This window comes from Amphiprion ocellaris, chromosome 23 (genome assembly GCF_022539595.1).
Source record: "Amphiprion ocellaris isolate individual 3 ecotype Okinawa chromosome 23, ASM2253959v1, whole genome shotgun sequence".
Lineage (NCBI taxonomy): Eukaryota > Metazoa > Chordata > Actinopteri > Pomacentridae > Amphiprion > Amphiprion ocellaris.
Genome location: NC_072788.1, coordinates 18,167,248 through 18,185,800, shown reverse-complemented (window position 1 = coordinate 18,185,800; position 18,553 = coordinate 18,167,248). Strand labels below are relative to the sequence as shown.

General features: G+C 40.1%; 2 protein-coding genes across 4 annotated transcripts in view; both read right to left on the bottom strand.

Moving 5' to 3' along the window:
• Positions 1-280: 280 nt before the first annotated feature.
• Positions 281-5,400, bottom strand: LOC111587504 (RNA-binding protein 4.1-like). The gene is made up of 4 exons (XM_023297483.3): positions 5,279-5,400; positions 2,863-3,292; positions 1,735-2,492; positions 281-1,531 (listed from the first exon to the last, which is right to left on the bottom strand). The coding sequence occupies exons 2-3, from the start codon at positions 3,272-3,274 to the stop codon at positions 1,750-1,752; spliced, it is 1,155 nt and encodes a 384-aa protein (XP_023153251.2). The 5' UTR covers positions 3,275-3,292; positions 5,279-5,400; the 3' UTR covers positions 281-1,531; positions 1,735-1,749.
• Positions 5,401-5,838: 438 nt separating this feature from the next.
• map4k2 (mitogen-activated protein kinase kinase kinase kinase 2) overlaps positions 5,839-18,553 on the bottom strand; it is a 45,577-nt gene continuing 32,862 nt past the window's right edge. The window contains exons 16-32 of one of the 3 annotated variants that reach the window (XM_023297470.3): positions 18,214-18,252; positions 17,745-17,778; positions 14,952-15,108; positions 14,646-14,821; positions 14,369-14,410; positions 13,526-13,610; positions 13,273-13,352; positions 11,512-11,572; positions 11,303-11,426; positions 11,044-11,102; positions 10,847-10,950; positions 9,430-9,607; positions 9,273-9,341; positions 9,090-9,176; positions 8,933-9,003; positions 8,763-8,818; positions 5,839-7,722 (exon numbers count right to left, since the gene is read on the bottom strand). In XM_023297470.3, coding sequence (XP_023153238.1) covers positions 7,635-7,722; positions 8,763-8,818; positions 8,933-9,003; positions 9,090-9,176; positions 9,273-9,341; positions 9,430-9,607; positions 10,847-10,950; positions 11,044-11,102; positions 11,303-11,426; positions 11,512-11,572; positions 13,273-13,352; positions 13,526-13,610; positions 14,369-14,410; positions 14,646-14,821; positions 14,952-15,108; positions 17,745-17,778; positions 18,214-18,252 — 1,510 coding nt within the window. In that variant the 3' untranslated portion in view covers positions 5,839-7,634. The remainder of the gene's footprint in view (positions 7,723-8,762; positions 8,819-8,932; positions 9,004-9,089; positions 9,177-9,272; positions 9,342-9,429; positions 9,608-10,846; positions 10,951-11,043; positions 11,103-11,302; positions 11,427-11,511; positions 11,573-13,272; positions 13,353-13,525; positions 13,611-14,368; positions 14,411-14,645; positions 14,822-14,951; positions 15,109-17,744; positions 17,779-18,213; positions 18,253-18,553) is intronic. The other 2 variants (XM_035942559.2, XM_023297471.3) reach the window with 2 other exon arrangements.

Below are 18,553 nucleotides of genomic sequence, written 5' to 3'. Positions count from 1 at the left end.
TCTGAAACATTTACTATTAAACACAAAATATTTTTTAAAAGTTACAATGTGCAGCTACATATTTCCATGTACAACTACTAGTCTTATGACTAAATACATACGAGTATGTGGATTTTGGTTCAGATTTCCATCTCTGAAGTAATTTAATGTCCCACAAATGCTAAATTCTATAAATCATGACTGTAAGGCTCAAAAGCAAAGTGTATAAAAACAAGGCCCAATGCATTGCACAAGTCTGATGCCTTCAAATGGGGTTTCAAACAAAGAATTGCAGAAAACGTCACCAAATTTTGGCTTTATTAAAAATCTGATTATTTTCATATTTTGAATGTGTGCTGGTCATTTTAGTTAGTATGAAAAATATAAAACTTCAATTCCACCTGTATGCAAAACACACAAAGGCACCTTCAACAAAATACAAGTGCCTCACAACTTCTATAGCTCAAACCCTGAGTCCCACCTCACATTTCTGGATCCGCTTATGTTGCATTATATGAAGACCAGAAACACTCGAGAGTAAAATTCAACTATACTCTGCCGTCAGCTACAGGGAAAGTTAGCAAGTGGGAAGAAAACAGTTACGTTGCTTAACTGCACAACACGTTAGCTCACATTCTTGTTTTGGTGCCCCCCAACAACACTTTTATTTGAAGAATATTGGCTTTAGACACTTTATGTATTATCAATGAATCATATTCTGGGGACATAATAAATCAGAAAGAAATGAAGAGGCTGGAATGTTCAACAGTTTGTCTATATCCTACCTTAAATGCTCAGTCAGGTCAGCTGCTTGGATATAGATTATTTCTCTACTAGCTTCTTTTGTGTGAATCGCACTACAGAAGTTTTCATTCCCACTTGACAGCTTTACTATGTGGTTCACCCTTTTGTGTACAAAGGAAGCAATGTCTGGTTTTAGCTGGAATAAAACGTACCTTAAGAGTCATGGAATCCTGCAGCATACTGTTGGATGTCAATGAGGATCTTTTTTCACAACTGTTTTAGTCAAATATTGCTTTATCCACGTCCACGTTACTGAGTCATATCAGTTTCAGAGGAACAAAGGATTCTTCAGCGCTACAAGCAACCCATACTAAACCCTCTTCCCATTCAAAAATAAGGTAAGCGTCCATATATTTATGAAACAAGAACACACCTAAATTATGTAGACAGAAGCCAAACAATTATCAGAATTTGCTTCAAGTGATGAACTGATGAGGGGAAAAAAACACAAACACTAAAAACTGAGCTGAAAACCTGCAGAGCAAGTGAGGAAATTATTGTTTCATACATCGTAAATGTCAAACAGTGCTGTGTGCTAATCATCCTTTCCGAAAACAGGCTAAAAAGGATGATTCGTCTGCAGGCCACTGGCATCTTAGGTGCGTGGAAGATGCTGACACAACTGAATACATTTCTTTTGAATTTCTGCTTCGCATATTCTTTGCCGCACATCATGCAGACTGATGGAATCATGATGTGGCTTGACGAAATGGCAGCAAAGGAAAAATCCTGCAGTTCACAAACAGACCTAGAAAAAGAGCAAAGTATTCCCTTTTCAGAAACAGGGTTAAATACCTCTTTATCTGCAGTAAAGCTTTGACAGATTCAGCATGTTTAAAAACAAATTCAAGTTGAAGTGGATTTTTGAGATCTCAATGCTCAATGATCGGGGTTGCGTTTTTTTGTAAAATGTCCCAATAAACTCTCATATTTGTTTACTATGTTGCTCACCTTGGCACCATGGCTTTAGTAAGGCGTATAGCGTGGTGCATAATGATCCTTGGGTCGTGGAACAGCGTAGGAGCTCCTGGAGGCCGATACTGGCGACAGTTGTGTTCGCTCATAGGTGTAGCCTGTTGAAGAGACGGGTACTCGTCTGATTGGGCTGCGTTCTTGTGCATAATACGCGGCAGGTGAGGGTTGGGTGGAAGATGGAGCCAGTGGCTGGCGGTCATATGGATCTATGCCAGATGAGAGCGAGGTAGGGGGAGCAGGTGGAGGAGGGGGAGGATAGGGCATGCGACGATCCTCAAAATAGCTTGAGCCGAAAGAGCGAGCTCTGTACTTCTCATAATAGTCAGCACTGCTGTAGAGATGGTCGCGGTCATAACCCGATGACCTGTCAGCATAGGTGTATGCTGCTCTGCTGGCGTACCGATCCCCCAACTCTGAGCCATAGCTGCTAACCCTACGGGGGGGAGGCGGCAAGCCACCTACGTAACTAGCCTGACTATACGCAGAGCCACCCATGTAATCGGCTCCTGGAGGTGAGGCCATCCCGTAGCTGCCCCTGCCATAACTCGGGGGACCGTGTGGGGGAGCCCGGCCGCTGCCACCTCTTGTGCCATCACTCTGGCTACCGTTCCGACCGGTTGGACAATCTTTCGACCAATGACCATGTTTCCCGCAGACAAAGCAGCCGGTATGATCTCCCATTCCAGGGGCAGTGCGAAGCCGACTGGTGGACAGTTGCACGCTCATCAGCTTGCCTTGCAAGGAGAGAAAAGACACGCATGAGACCGTGGGGTTCTGACACGAGAAGCCCTGACCGACTATAAAACACGTTAAAAGCATCTGACCGACAATGACTGAGCGAAGTGAAACAATCTGCAGCGGAAAGTGCAGGTGATTTTCTGTCAGTTCAGTGCCTATTCACAAGTTACAGGGCCACTGGTTTTACAAGATAATTTTTTCCAGTCCATTTGGGAATTAAAGCAAAGGTCAGCCACTGTTTTTTTGTGGAAATATATCAGTTAAGACTATTTTACTGGTCACGAACACCCTGCAGCGACAGAACAGAACCCCAATTGTATCTACAGACAGCAAACACTAGAAGCTCTATCCTGCCCAAGAGTTCACCTTTGAAGGCTGTGTTGTCCAGCTTACTGATGGCATCCATGGCATCATCAATGCGCTCCATGTGAACAAAGGCGTAGTCCTTCACTATGTCACACTCCACCACTGGGCCAAACTCTTCAAACTTGGCCCGCAGAACATCACTGTTGACTCCTTCCCCAAGGTTGCTGACGTGCAGTTTGGTGGTGGACCGGGGTCTCCCTTTGCTCAACTCCACATTCATGCGCCAACCGTGCAACTGGTGCTGATGGAGGTTTTGAATGGCTTCCTCTGCTTCGGTCATGTTGCTCATGTGTACGAAACCATAGTTTTTGACAATGTCACATTCTGTGACTTTGCCGTACTTTTCGAAGAGTTCTCGCAGCTCCTCGGGCGTGGTATTGCAGGCAAGGTTGCCGATAAAAATTTTCACCATGATGAAGTTTTGTGTATCCTGGAAGATTGAGGAAAAATATGTCAATTCGCACTGTATAATCACAATCAGTATTTATTACTTTAAAAGTGATGTCTGTCTGAGAAATGACAAGCAGTAATTAAATATATTCTGATGCCACTTTAATAACTAATATTGCCTCATATAACATTCCAACAACATATCCTATTTCAGGAGGTTATATTATCAGGTTCCACTTAAAGTGTATAGATGAGCTGATTATATTGTATGGTCATTGGTAGCGTTAAAAAATATAGGGAAAATATTTATTTGTGACTTTTTTGACAGACATTGCGAAATTGATCGGTTTCAGCTTTTTTTTTTTTTTCAAGTTTCAGTTCAGTTTTCACTGTGCAGCAGATTTAAAATGTGATGGAAGTCTTCATGAGACACCACCAAAAGCTTGACTATCATACAAGGAGAACTGCATGCATTTCTAAAACTATTAACAGTTTAAACCCTGGATCAGATGTGCAGCATTAATTGAATAAATGTTCAATAAGAATGGGTGTTTAAAAAAAAATCTAATCCAAAACCCACAGTTAAACAGAAAAATAACTACAAATGTCTCCATGTCAGGTTAATAAAACCTGACAGTTTTAACCTTTAAAGAGGTGGAATTTGTTGCGGAGCTATTTTATAGAACTGTAGAAGTTTCAGGTTAAGAAGTGCATGAGACTGTGTCACATTCTCCTCCAACTTAAAATTAGTTTATATTCAACTTCTCCTTGCTGTTCTGTTTTCTGGTCAAACTGATGTCTGAGTTTGACACTAGAAGGCTGTTTTTGCATTCACTTGCCTTAAAGCTCATTTAAAGAGGTGTTTGTACAGACATGATACTATGGAGACTAACCGCAATCTAATAAGCAACTTCAAGTGTCACATGCACACTTCACTATATACTAGGGCTGGAGAGAACGGTTACTTTCACTGCCAATTGACCTGTCAATTATTTTCTCAATGAACTGATGAGTTGTCTGGTCTATAAAATGACAGAAAATGGTGAAATATGTTGGTCAGTGTTTTCCAAAGTCTCAAATGTCTTGTTTTGTCCACAACACAAAAGATATTCAGTTTAGCATCACAGAGGAATAACAAAGCAGATATTCAAATGTAAGAAACTGAAATTAAAAAAAAATATTCAGACTTTGTTTTCTGTTAAACTGTGCACAACCAGTTAGCAAAATAGCTGCTGACAAAGTTAATAGGTGACAATTATTCCGTTAGTGGTTGCAGCTCTACTATAGAGTTGCATTAAAACTCAGTTGTTTCGTGTTAGATGTATACCACAGGGGGGACTGGTTTGTCATATGTAGAGGCTTGTAATTGAAAAGAGCGAACTTTATAGTTGTGTACTAACTTTAAAAATCAAATAAGAACGTCAGACCGACTAAATTGGGGAAATTTTAGTGTGTGTGTGAACGGCCCCGCGTCATGCGCGCCTCTCCCAGGTCTATGGCAGCTATCGGCTAACGCCGTTAGGCCTATTTGGCATTAAAAGTAATTAACACAAGAACTACGCTGTCGGCTAGCTCTGCAGTTTTTTCATATGATACGACTATAACGTGCCCCCACTTTAAACTAAACTCTAGTTCTGAAACACGCTAATTTCACATCAACCACTTTCTGTCGTTTGCTAACGTGAAAATGTAAACATAAGGCCAACGTTAGCTTAAAGCTAGCAGGCTTACCCGTGTATGTTACATTACTTACAAAACGCAGGACTGCACAGCTTGCTCGTTAGTAAGACAAGGTTAGTCAATAATGCTCAATACGCAAACTTCGCAATTCGTCGACAACAAATTGTAATGGCGTGAGTTGAGTTCAGGAAGCTAAAATGTTAGCCACCTCAGTCGTTAGCCCGTTATTTCAGCCAGCGTCCTTCCTGAGAGCCTCTATATCAACAATACAAATACAGTTATCCATCACCAACCTCCTAAAGTATACTTGGGCCTTATGTCTTAAGCCCAAAACTTTATAACTCACCTAAAGCAACGTAGGCCTCGATATCAATGAATGAAGAGTGAAATGGCGATGCTACACCCGTAATGCTGCTGTCGCTTCTTCTACTTCCTCAACCTGCTTCATTACCGCCACCAGCTGACCGGAAGTATACACTGTCACGCACACAGTATTTTTCTGTATTTTTATGTATATGAACACAATAACTTTGTTCACAGATCTAATGTGGTTTAATCTTCATATATTCTATCCTTCAGAGCCTGGGAAAGATGCTTAAAGTCCTTACAAAACACAACACTGATTATAACAAGACGATTTTCAACATTTATGGACTGGGAAAAAAAAACTTAATCTCTTTTTGTGTTTTTAATGTTTTTTGAATCACAGAGCAAGATAATACAATGTTAATTTAAAAAACAAATAAACAAAAAACATTTTATTTGACTAGGAAACCCTTCTGAAAGAACACCATCACCATGCTGTCAGTTGAAATTACTCCCAGTCACTATATATAATTTGCTTTTAGTTATAGAAAAGCCTTTCCAGATATTCAACAGAAAAAAACTCAATCTGCCTCAGCTTCATAAGATATTAAAATCTTTATTTTTCATATTAAAACCTCTCCACACTGTAAGAGCATACTGTATTGTTATGTACATAATATCGGCATACTATAATAATAAAAACATCTTAAAAAAACAAATAACCATATGCATATTCTGTCTTTCAAGTATTCCTCAGGGAAAGGTGAGTGTTATATAGGTTCCTTTCCATAAATAACATAAATATCATTACACACAAAACTCTAATGTAGTGGAATTTACATTTTAGTCAAACAAGCACAAGTACAATTTAATTGCATTGACTTTCTATGGCACCTCATGTATTTGAATGTACATTTGTCCTATGTTGGAGTTAAATTATTTAGGAAGAAGGACATATAGTCACATTTTAAAGGTGTGTTGGGCACCCATGGGAAAAATTCTAATACTTGGGGATCTCTCAACATTGTGACAAAATGAAAAATCTGGCAAGCTAGCACATTCATCATATTTTAAAATGTATTTTAATACGGTGTTCCGATGGTCCTTGACAAAAACGTATTTGGCTACATGTTCAAGCTTTCATTTATTTTCCTAAAACCCACAACAGACTCTGTGGTTCTAAGGGAGAATCTACTGCGGTACTGGCTAGTCAGAGTATACATACAACCAGAGATTTTACACAGACACACAATGAGGCCTCATGTTTACTGTAAATGTTGAAAATGTCATGGTGAAATATGCCCCCTATAAGGTTTATAATTATTCATTCGCCAGTTTTTTAAAAAGATGTTACGCTTATGAGTTGTGAATTTATAACTGTGTTGTGTGTTTTGAATAGTACTGTCCATTCATAAACAGAATACTGCTGCTGTCCACCTTGCATTCTTTTAAGTGCAAAGGTTTTGTTCCTATTCTTGGTCAAAACTCTCCCTTTTCTTTACCACTTGCTCTATGTGCTATTGTGGTGATTGTATGCAAAGCGACACTTGTTTTTGCATTTAAACCAAATTTCTGTCCTTCTATGATTGCAGTGTTGGACATTTAATGGTTAAAGCTGCGCTGCATCAACAATATAATGCTCTATACACTAAGTTTGGGTTTAATATTCTTGAGCAAATTGAAGCAATATGCACAATTACAGTAGGTGGACCACATTACTGTGTGGAGAAAACTATACCCAAAAACGGCAACCCCTGTGGCTGAGTGGTGCAGCCAGTCAAAATGTTTTGCGCTGCAGTACCACTGATGTACACTAGATGCTGGCACTAAAAACTGTCAGACTCCACAGAAATCCCTTGAGAAAGATATATATTCTACCACTTTTTCTGCTGTGTGCCAGTCTATCCCACTTATCTCGATCGTCTCTTCTCAGCTGACCAAATATACTGGTTCTAGTAACAAAGACAACAGCATAATAAATGTTTTGTTATGTTCCTCTACAGTCAGTGGTCCAACAGATGGCAGCAAATTCCTTTTACAAGAATGAATAGACCTCCTCTGCTGCCGTCATGCTGTGATTTAGGCTGGTAAGATGAAAGACACATCAAAATCTTGGCTTTTGCAGATTTAACTGGCACCTCCAAGTGTTAGAAACTGACAGACCACGTTTAAAACTCCCTCCTGTACATGACTTCACCAACAAAATACAGTTTGAGTTTGGATGAGCAACTGACTCCCATCCTGACATTCGTCATTCTCAGCAGGGAGGTGGTGGAGTCAGTTGGTGCTGGTGCCTGCTACAGCTTCGGTGAAACAGGGCATCATTTCTACCACAAGGTTATAGAACAGATTATGCTTTTGTTCAGTGTGACTATTGAAATGAGGCATTTTCTCTCTCAGTAGCTGCTTTCATGTCCAGTAAGGATGTATAGGTTGCTCAGTGCGGAGGGGTCATCAGTGGGTGTGCTCTGAAGGATGATGTCCCTGTTCAAAGGCAGGAAACAAAACAAATCAAACACCACCAAAGAAATGCAGAGCTGGCCCAAAGTCTGAACAAAAATGTTAAAGACCCTCTGGTTAGGATTTTAATGTATTTACAGCATTCTTTAAAATAATGTGAGAGCAATAGTTTGTAGAAAAATGACGCAGTCCTGTTGCTGAGTTTTGGCTTCACAGCAAAATAATCTGCGCCATCTCAGTGTCCTCAGAGAGATGTCGTCATACACTACTGTTCAAAAGTTTGGGGTCATCCAGGCAATTTTTGATGTTTTCCATGAAAACTCACACTTTTATTCATGTACTAACATAATTGCACAAGGGTTTTCTAATCATCAATTAGCCTTTCAACACCATTAACTAACACAATGTAGCATTAGAATACAGGAGTGATGGTTGATGGAAATGTTCCACTGTACCCCTATGGAGATATTCCATTAAAAACCATTTTAAAAAATTAAATGATCATAAATCATAGTTTTTTGTTTTTGTACACATTTGTACATTTGAGGGAGTCATAAAGTCCACAGAATCACATATCACTCCTGAAGAAAAAGATCTGCTGCTACTGGAGGATAGCTAACAAAACAGCAATGCTGATACATGCCATCATTTTCCAGAAGCTCACAGTGTATGGCGTCAGTATTCTTTGTCTGCATTACTGCAAAATTTCACACTTCCTCAGATTTTGCCGACATGAAGTCTGTGTTTCATTTTAAACTTTCAAACTGCGATCCCTAACACTAATATTAATGCTGCTACAAATATCACTACTACTACCCTACAATGTCTATTAACCTTACTAATACTCTTACTTTTTCTACTGCTACTACTGTTACTAATTCCACTACAGTCTTTTTTTCTCACTATCACTACCATTATTGTTAAAATGTCTACTACATTTCTCTAAATCACTTCCAGGACTAACATCATTACTGATAATACGACTATCAACCAGTATTACAACTAATACTACCATTTTTCCACTGTGAATGATTGATGCTATTGTCAGATTACTGTTAACATACCTGTTTGTTCCCAAAACTCTGAATGCCCGACTCTCGTCTGTAATTTCTTGTGTTACCTGCATATGAAGAGGAAATTCACCTTATATTGACATGGAGCAAGCACAAATTTGACTGAATTACAAACACATGACAAGAGCTCAGTGGTAATCTTTCATCAATTTTGTAATCACCTCGTCTGAATGAAAACTCCTCCCTTTGAGGCCATGCTTCCAGAAAGCCAGCACACTATCCTGCAAGCAGACTGTTAGGACACATAGACACATCACTCAGTTGTCAGTACCAACATCAAGTCTAATTCACTGTCTTTTTCCACATCATTCCTTCTACCTAGTGTTTCAATGGAGAAGTCAAAGACCATCTCTGCAGCCAGCTCTTTGGATGGAAGTCCTCGCAGGTTCACGATTTTTACAGTTTCTGTCCAATGAGAATGGAAATTGAGGTATAGTTTATTATGAAACACCATGAAAGATTAGTGGAGGATTCATGTGTGTTGAGATGGAAATGACTTACTTTCCACTGCAATTAAAACAGTGTCACGGTCCAGTTGGATGACTTGCATGGCTTTGAGTGCTCCACTATCTGCAGATTCACAGAGACAATGAAACTCAGCTTAACATTTAGGCAAAGCTTCATAAACACAGTGGAGAAACAGAACAGTCCATCCGACCTGGTACTGAAACAGGTGTGCCGTTCAGCTCTATGACATCAAACTGGAGTTGCTGGCTGGTTGGAGCTTTCCCATTACTACAGTCTCTCACCCCAACACACAGCTGGGGAAACTCATCTGTTACCAACACCAGCAGCTCAAATATTGGCAGAGAGTCTGGTAGCCTTACTGCCATGTGCTGCAAAAGAAACAGATATCAGCAAAAAAAAGACAGTCTGGTTACATGATTTTAAAAAATGACCACAAGTGTTTGATCTAAAATGTTTAAGTTATTATGTTTAACACAAATGTAGGTATGGTAGCTGCTTGCTTGGAGAGTTGACGTAGGTGTGTCATCGCAGAATACTTTTAGACAGCAGACATGTGACTATGACTGAGTTCTGGTGACTCACATTAAACCTGCACTGAACTCATGTTGTTGCATATCATATAAGACATGAGTCCCTAAATGTCACTACAAGAGTCATTCCAGAATTGGAGGATATTTTATGTCCCACCCGTCAAATTTCAAATATGTACAAAATACTAAAACATGCAGTTGTTGCGTACATTTACTTGTCCTGAGACCAAATCTAAAAAAAACTAGGAGAAAAGAATGTTTGAAAATATTTTTTTAAAAATACCAAATAAGTTTGGAGTTCCTCCTCTCTTGTCCCACCCCCCCAATGACCGAATTGAATCTCAAATAAAACAGTTGAAATGAAATTTAAATCTCTTTTTTCTGATATTTTTTCCATTGATGTCTCTTGTAATCGTAGGAACATTTTTGTAATCGATGTAATAGTTTAAATAATAATTATTATGCATGGAACGGGTGTCCCACAATAACCCTGTCAGCATAACCTTTTTAGGTGGTAGAAGAAGAAAACAGTGAATCACATGATACACTGGAATTAACATCATCAAACAGTTTCCCAAAAGAATGGCTAGAGCAAAGCTATGTCCTCTCTTCTGTTTTTCATATTTTCACAACATTGTCAGCCTTGATTGAACGTCTCACTCTACTTCATATTATCAGGATAAGACTAATTCTCTTAACTATTTTCCATCAGTCAGTTTGTCCTCTTGCTCAGCAGTAACATCTAGCTAAACATCTAGCTTCTACTCCTGAGAAAAAGCTAACATTAGCATGGATTAGCAACCCTGTTACTGTGAATAAAGTAGGGCTAGCAAACAACAAATAAAACATGGAATAAAAATGGTATCACTGATGTGTAAGCTGAGTCAATCAAGCCTTTGATAGTTTATTACCTATTATTGATGAATATGGAGCAGAAAATTGTAAGAAGAGGTTTATTTTTCAAAAATTTTGAAGCCCAAATGTCCTCCAATTCTGGAATGACCCACAAAGCACGTCTATAAAAGTGATGATTGAGTCATTTGTCATCCATTTTAAGTGTAACACATCTGTACGAACCTTCAGATGCATGAACTTCTGGAGAGGTTCATACCACAACAGTAGAACCAGGCCAGATGGAACCGCCGCACACAGAAACGTACTGTCTGTGTATGGGTTTCTTGCTGAGAGAGATAAGAAAGGAGGAGAGTCTGTTGTTGGTATTTCTGGGGAAAAAAAACATACAGAACACGTAGAATAAATTCTGCAGCACTTACCTACGCTACATCTCCGACAGCCTTTAGTGTCAGGAATCTTCACAGATACGGCAAACTTTCTGTGGGCCGAGAGAGAATACCCAGTTAAAGGTAAAAACAGAAGCTGCCACTAAAAGCCAAGAAGTGCAGGTTTAAAAATGCCATACTTTGATGCCATCCAGTGGTAGTATCCAGAATGACAGTATTACTGTTATTAAGCTTACAGCACTACCACTACACATTTTAACCTTTTACTTAAATCTCTAATGGCTTGTCCTACCTAGGGTTGATTCTCTCAGTGAAGCGGTTGTTGCCAAGTGACAGACTGCTGTGCTTCTTTTGCAGATGTCCTTTCTGCTCAAATAGAGCTGTCAAACTGTGGGAATAAAGGTGGGAGGACTTCCCTGCAGGATGGAGACTTTTTAGAGCAGCATATAATGTATAGGACACTGTGTTCGCTGACAAAACCATTTTTAAAAAATGCTTTACCTGATACAGACATCAGCACATTGTTCATCACGTATAACCATGTACATCGCTGTGGGAGGAGCTGTGGAAAGAAAGAAAAGACAAACAGAACCATTCACTGAGTCTGTAGGTCAGTAGGTACTCACCACTGCTTGCTGTTTTAGAGGTGCACAGACCCAACTGCCTGGCTGTCCTACATCCAACACGCTTATCTGTTATCATCCAGCCATCTAATATATCCCAGACCTTGACATGCGATATTGTGATGAGATTATCTACGCTATTAGTACACTGAGAAAACATATCTGACATCCTTGCCTCAATTTAAACACCCAAGCAAGAAGCCATTATCGCTAGGCATTCCAAGTCTAGATGGCATCTGGACTGAGGGGTCGCCCATTTAGATGTGCCTGGAGTACTTCTGGAAAACATCTAGTCATTCTAAACAGAGAATTGTAACCTCCTTGTGCAATTATAGGTTCCTCAAACTGTCTCTAAAAACAAGCTCAGACACCTGGTCAAAGAAGCTAGCTCTATTAGTGATGTCATTTTTTCCAGTTACTACCCAGAACTCATTAATACATGTGAGTGTTGTAACTTATGGCGCTTTTTCACTCGCACCTACTCAGCTTGACTCGACTCTCCTCGGTTTGTGAGGTTTTCCATTAGGACGTAGTACCTGGTACCAGGTACGATTTTAGTACCTACTCGGCAGGGGTTCTAAACGAGCTGAGTTGAGCTGATAATGTGATGTCTACAGAGTGCAGGCCACTGATTGATGACACACTAGACCATGAACCATCAAGGACCACAACGACCGGAGTGGGTCAAATCGGAGGTGTTGGAAGTGGTTTAGCTAAATGGACGCCATTTACGGGCACAACTGGCGAGCAGTGGAGGGGGGAGTGGAGTGGAGGGAGAGTGGCCTTGACTCCGCCGCGGCATTATTTGAGACCATGTTCGAGGACGGTGGGTGTTTTGTGACTCCACCCACAATAAGGTGGTACTCAATTGTAATGGAAAATGACAAACTGAGTCAAGTAGGTGCTAGTGGTAAAGTGCCTTTAGATGGACCTGAAAATCAAAAGTGGCACCTCCTTTCAGCTTGATAGCATGATTTTGCTCCATGAACACAACTTTCAAATATCCTGCGCCTTTACTTATGAACAAGATCCCAAAATACTCTGTCTGAGACCTGTAGTACATATGCAAAGGGATAGATTGGCACCTAACACAAAATACAATTCAGCAAATCCAGTCTAAGCAACAGGTTAGTGATTTTGTGGGTTTATCAGACCTAATATTATGAGGATGGGTGTTGCTGCTTTGAAAAGTTATTATTTACTTTTAGATGCAAAAATCTTAAGGTTAACAGTAGGGATACACTGTTGGCATTACTTAGTAATGCACCAGGAATGTGAGCTTGCATGTGTTGAACCTTGCTGAATGACCAGTGCTCTAGCTGTTGCTGAAAGATTTTTTTTTGCCATATAGGTTCACTTAACAAGAAAGTGGCCCTACAAAGTGCCATTGTCCCATCCTACACTTCATACTATGCTACAAGCTACATTTAATGAAGCCAGCTGAAGTACATCATTAAAAAGCAGAGATCTGACTAAAGCACACACTCTCCGTTCCCCTACTGCATCTAAAAATGTTCAATATAACCCCAATAACGCCTCCCAATGACATTCTTTAAGTCTAAAATGAGAAAAAATAAACAAAGAACTAACATTTTATAAAAATATGTTACATACAGCAATCCTTGAGTCCTTATCTTACCTTTTCTAGTGTATCTTCATGAAGTTCATTAAGGTTTAGAGTATAGATGCCCTCCTCTGCCCCAAGAATAAGATACTGATCTAAGTAGGAAAAGGAGAATAAGTCTTTTTTCCTGCAATGTAATACAAACTCCATATTATAATTGTATGTTGCTGGTGGAACTCCTAACAACTCATAAACTCACTTTTTTTCTGCTTTGAATTAAAAACACAACCATTAGTTTCAGGAAATGTGAAAAAAACAGTCTTCCTACCTCTCGTTTTGGGAAAAATCCAGGTAACAGCACAGTGGATTTTAAGAGGACAACCATTGAAGACTTTAGAGAAGCAGGCTCCCATCTACACAACCAGCAAAGCAACTGAATCACAAAAGGTCCGACCATGTCACAGTGACGATTCAGTTTCAGAATGCTATCCATCCCAACAAAAAGCCATCAGAAGCTGTTGTTATAACAACTACATTCTGTTCTGCACTGAAAGCTGCACAAGGCTGTTTTGCACATCATTGACTCCATAGGCTAGTAAGCAGTAACTGGGTGCTAAAGTCTTGCAACATATCAAACTCAGGCTGGGGAATATGATGGAATCAGATGTAGTAATCATTAAAAACAAGAAGAAGAATTTGTCAACGAACATTTGTATCATGCCATGGGAGGAAGCAAACGCTACCATTCAAAAGTTTGGGGTTACCCAGACAATTTCATGTTTTCCATGAAAACTCACACTTTTATACATGTGTTAACATAATTACACAAGGTGTTTCTAATCATCAGTATTTCAACACCATCAGCTAACACAATGTAGCATTAGAACACAGGAGTGATGGTTGCTGGAAATGTTCCTCTGTTCCCCTATGTAGATATTCCATTAAAACTCAGTCGTTTCCAGCTAGAATAGTCATTTACCACATTAACAATATCTAGACTGTATTTCTGATTCATTTAATGCTATCTTCATTGAAAAACTGCTTTCTCTCAAAAATAGGGACATTTTTAAGTGACCACAAACTTTTCAACGGTAGTGTATCTTGTTAGTCGTGAGAGCATTGCCAGGTCAACTTTTATTGTAGGTCACATGCTGTTAGTTTTCACACTTACATGGACTTGAGGGGTAGGAGGAAGTCCATGACAATCAGCCCTCTAGAAATTTTAAAGGTTACACATAAAAAAAAAAAACAAAGGAGATGATAATAACTGTACATCAGAGGCATTACAAATCCATATCATGTTTGGCTGCATGATTTGCCATCTTACAGACAGACTGACTTCAACGGATACAAACCGAATCATTAGGAAGTTATTAGGTTAGCAAATCACACAAGCTAACTGATGCTTGTTACTGATATGAAGAGGCAGATGTTTGGGTTGAACTCACAGAGTCGTCAGTCTTTTTCCTCAGTGTGCTCCACTCTGGTGACAGTGGTGTCTCTCTTTTTGGGGAGCAAACTGTGGTAACTTTCCTCTTCTCTGCTGTTACAGCTTCTCCCGCAGTCAGACACGGATCACTGCAGCGCTGTCTGATGTCCTGTGTGGCTGAGCACCTGGCCAAGACTTATAAAAAGAAAAACGAGAGAGGCAGAGGGACTGATTTTTTGTAGGGACTCATTCATGACTTGGTCAGCTTAAGATAAAGTCAAACATAGCTGGGATCTCATGAAATAGCTGGTGTGATGTGCTGTACCTGTAGTGGAGGGGGAGTCTGTTGTGACAGCAGTGTCAGGGCCCAGAGTACAGCTCGGTCTCAATGTTAGGTCTGTGTTCTCTGTGCCGGGAGTTAGAGAGCTGAAGGCTGGTAGAGAGGCTGTAGATGGACTGAACAAGCCACTCTTCTTACCTCCCTGAAAAACAACAGCAAACATGTTACTCACTCTGAAGGCTATTGGTTCCATATTTAGTATGTGATCTGAACCCGCGTGCCAGTTACAAACTATTTTCTAATAAGTACACATCATGTTGCATAGTGGACATGTACTCAAAAGTTTGGGGTCATCCAGGCAATTTCATGTTTTCCATGAAAACTCACACTTTTATTCACGTGCTAACATAATTGCACAAGGGTTTTCTAATCATCAATTAGCCTTTCAACACCATTAGCTAACACAATGTAGCATTAGAACACAGGAGTGATGGTTGCTGGAAATGTTCCTCTGTACCCCTATGGAGATATTCCATTAAAAATCAGCCGCTTCCAGTTAGAATAGTCATTTACCACATTATCAATGTCTAGACTGGATTTCTCATTGATTTAATGTTATCTTCATTGAAAAAAAAAATGCTTTTCTTTCAAAAATAAGGGCATTTCCCAGTGACCCCAAATTTTTGGATGGCAGTGTATCATCTCAAATGTCATGCATCAACCTGAGCTTTTCTGGTTTCATCACAGTAACATTATATTTTATGGACATTTCAGTTTTGAATAAATGTGAAAATGTAGGGCAAACTGAATGAGGAAGATGTTTTCTTATTTTCATACTCAAGCTGCATCTTTTGATCTCTGTGGTGTTTTTGGAATAATATTGGTGCTGAAATGTAGAAAAAGAGTTCCACAAATCACTTCACACATACTTACTTACTTATCCATTAGTAATGCCAAGCTGTATAGACAAGCTCGACCTGGTAAAATTGTCTGTGCAGAAAAGGGTGCTAATTTAAACATGTAGCTGATACATTCAGTTGCCATCAGATTAATGGAGAGGGGTGCATGTTCTCAGGCATGGCCCAGGGGGCACGACAAGCAGTCCAAGGTGACCTGACCTCCAAACTCCCCAGGTTCCAATACAGACAGATGAATGCAATAAGATGAGAAATTCTTGGCATAGCAGCTAGCTGTGTGTGGTTAGCAGGTCACCTAGCTAGTTGAATGTATGAAAAAGTGCAGTTGAGTACAGATTGTATGTATTTAGTAAATAACAGATGTACTGTAGTTCCATCATATCACAGTTAAGCATAAAAGACATAACTTTGCCTTTAATACACTCCGTCAGAGTGGTCCTTTGTAGCAGTGAGCCACGATAAGTTGCTTTGCTGTGACTCTAGACTTTCAAAGGGGAAGAAAAAAACAAAGTCCTGCTGCAAAGGTCTACTGCTGAGATGATTCAGATGTCAGGATCCATGAAAGGCACAGCTGCTCTGATACTGCAGCAGGATTCTTACTGATGTTTTAATGGCGAGTGAATGCACTACATCAGCATCTCAAATATGTAAAAGACCCACAAAACAATGTGATGGTGAACCAGACTGCTTTGATGGTCTTGGTGGAAAACTTTGAAAGTAGGGAGAAAGAAAAAATGTTGGAGCCGCGAAAAATATTTCATGCAGTCTGGCTGCATTTAACCCATTCATCAGCTGGATGAAGATTGACTGAATGCCGACAAATGGTCAATGTATCAAACTCATTCAAATAGAACAATCCAGATTATTTTAGCTTCATAAAATACCACGAATGAAACCATCCATCCATTATCTATACACCGCTTAATCCTCATTAGGGTCGCGGGGGGTGCTGGAGTCTATCCCAGCTGACTCGGGCGAAGGCAGGGGACACCCTAGACAGGTCGCCAGTCTGTCGCAGGGCCACATACAAAGACAAACAAGCACTCACACATTCACACCTACGGGCAATTTAGAATAATCAATTAACCTCAGCATATTTTTGGACTGTGGGAGGAAGCCGGAGTACCCGGAGAGAACCCACGCATGCACAGGGAGAACATGCAAACTCCATGCAGAAAGATCCCGGGAAAGCCGGGACGCGAACCAGGGACCTTCTCGCTGCAAGGCGAAAGTGCTAACCACTACGCCACTGTGCAGCCCCTCGAATGAAACCAATGCAACCCAAATACAAGATATCACGACATCTACGTAATGCTTTTTTCTGAGCACAGGGACACATTGCAAAACAATGTAGAGAAATTATAATTAGACCAAGAATAAGTGCATTTGCATGAACAACAATATATATATATATATTTCATTTACAGTATGTAGTTTGTTTCCTCTCAAACTAAAGAAGTGAAAGAGCAAGAGTGTAGAAAGAAGACACATATACGAGTGAATGAACATGGGGTAGAGAAGTATTGGTAGCAGAAAAGGATGATTTGAAGTCCAAAGAATGCAACAACAACTCATATCAGGTTCTGATTACAATGCAATTGAAGAAAGGGTATATTTAAAGTGTTTAGCTACAATTTCACTTTCCATTACTGAATTTATGTTTTAAATAATCCTGTTTTTTATCTACTTTGCTCTTTGCTTCTGTTTCAAACCCTCTAAATTGTCCATAGGTGTGAATGTGAGTGTGATTGCTTGTCTCTATATGTAGCCCTGTGATAGACTGGTGACCTGTCCAGGGTGTGTCCTGCCTTCACCCTAAGTCAGCTGGGATAGACTCCAGCCCTCCTTGCAACCCTACTGAGCCTACTGAGGATTAAGCGGTACATAGACAAAAAGGAAAGCACTCAGAGAGCACACTCACATCAGCAGATGGCGCCCTCCGAATGGTTAAACTCCTGAAAGATAAAAGGGCAACACTGTTATGGTCATGCTCTAAAAACGTAAGAACCATGTACCCAGTGGGATCCAAATCAAGCATCATGACAACAAGCTGGATCACAAAGACAGATGCTAAAGATGCTGAGGGTAGGGTAACAGCAGCACACAAACAAAACTATGAAGGAAACACCACAAGAAAGCAGACAAAGGAGCTTAAAAAGCTGAGAACCAGTGGGTTTGTGCTGGAATATGCATCTGCATCCAGTTCATGTGGTGTGGGGATGGGATTAGCGGAAGGCGAACACAAACCCATTGATTACGTCAAACAAATTGGCATTAGCTGATATTCAAATCATAATAATACCACAGCAAGTGGTTTATTTCAGGTGAATTCATGTGGGATGGGGAAACACTGCTGTTAGGAAAGGCTGGAGTTGATGGACGTGGCCTACCTCAGCTGCAGAGCTTGCTCCACACATTCCAACAGGCTCCTGCAACAGGAAGACCTGGTGTTTATCTGACTATGGGCCTGAATGGCCCACAACAATGAGAGGGAAGCAACCAGTGGTTCACTTCTGTCCATTTCTGAAGCCCCATAGTGCTGCTGATACTGAAACTGAGGCTTAGACCTGCGCCAAATTAAAGGATATTTCTGCTTTTTCTATCTGTACTTACAACTCTGTACTCGCCAGGTTAACTGCTCAGAGGGCTTGTAGCAGAGATGTCACAAATACTTATTCACGAGTCCTCTGTGTGAGTCTTTAACATCAGAAGTCATTTTCAGTTTAAAAA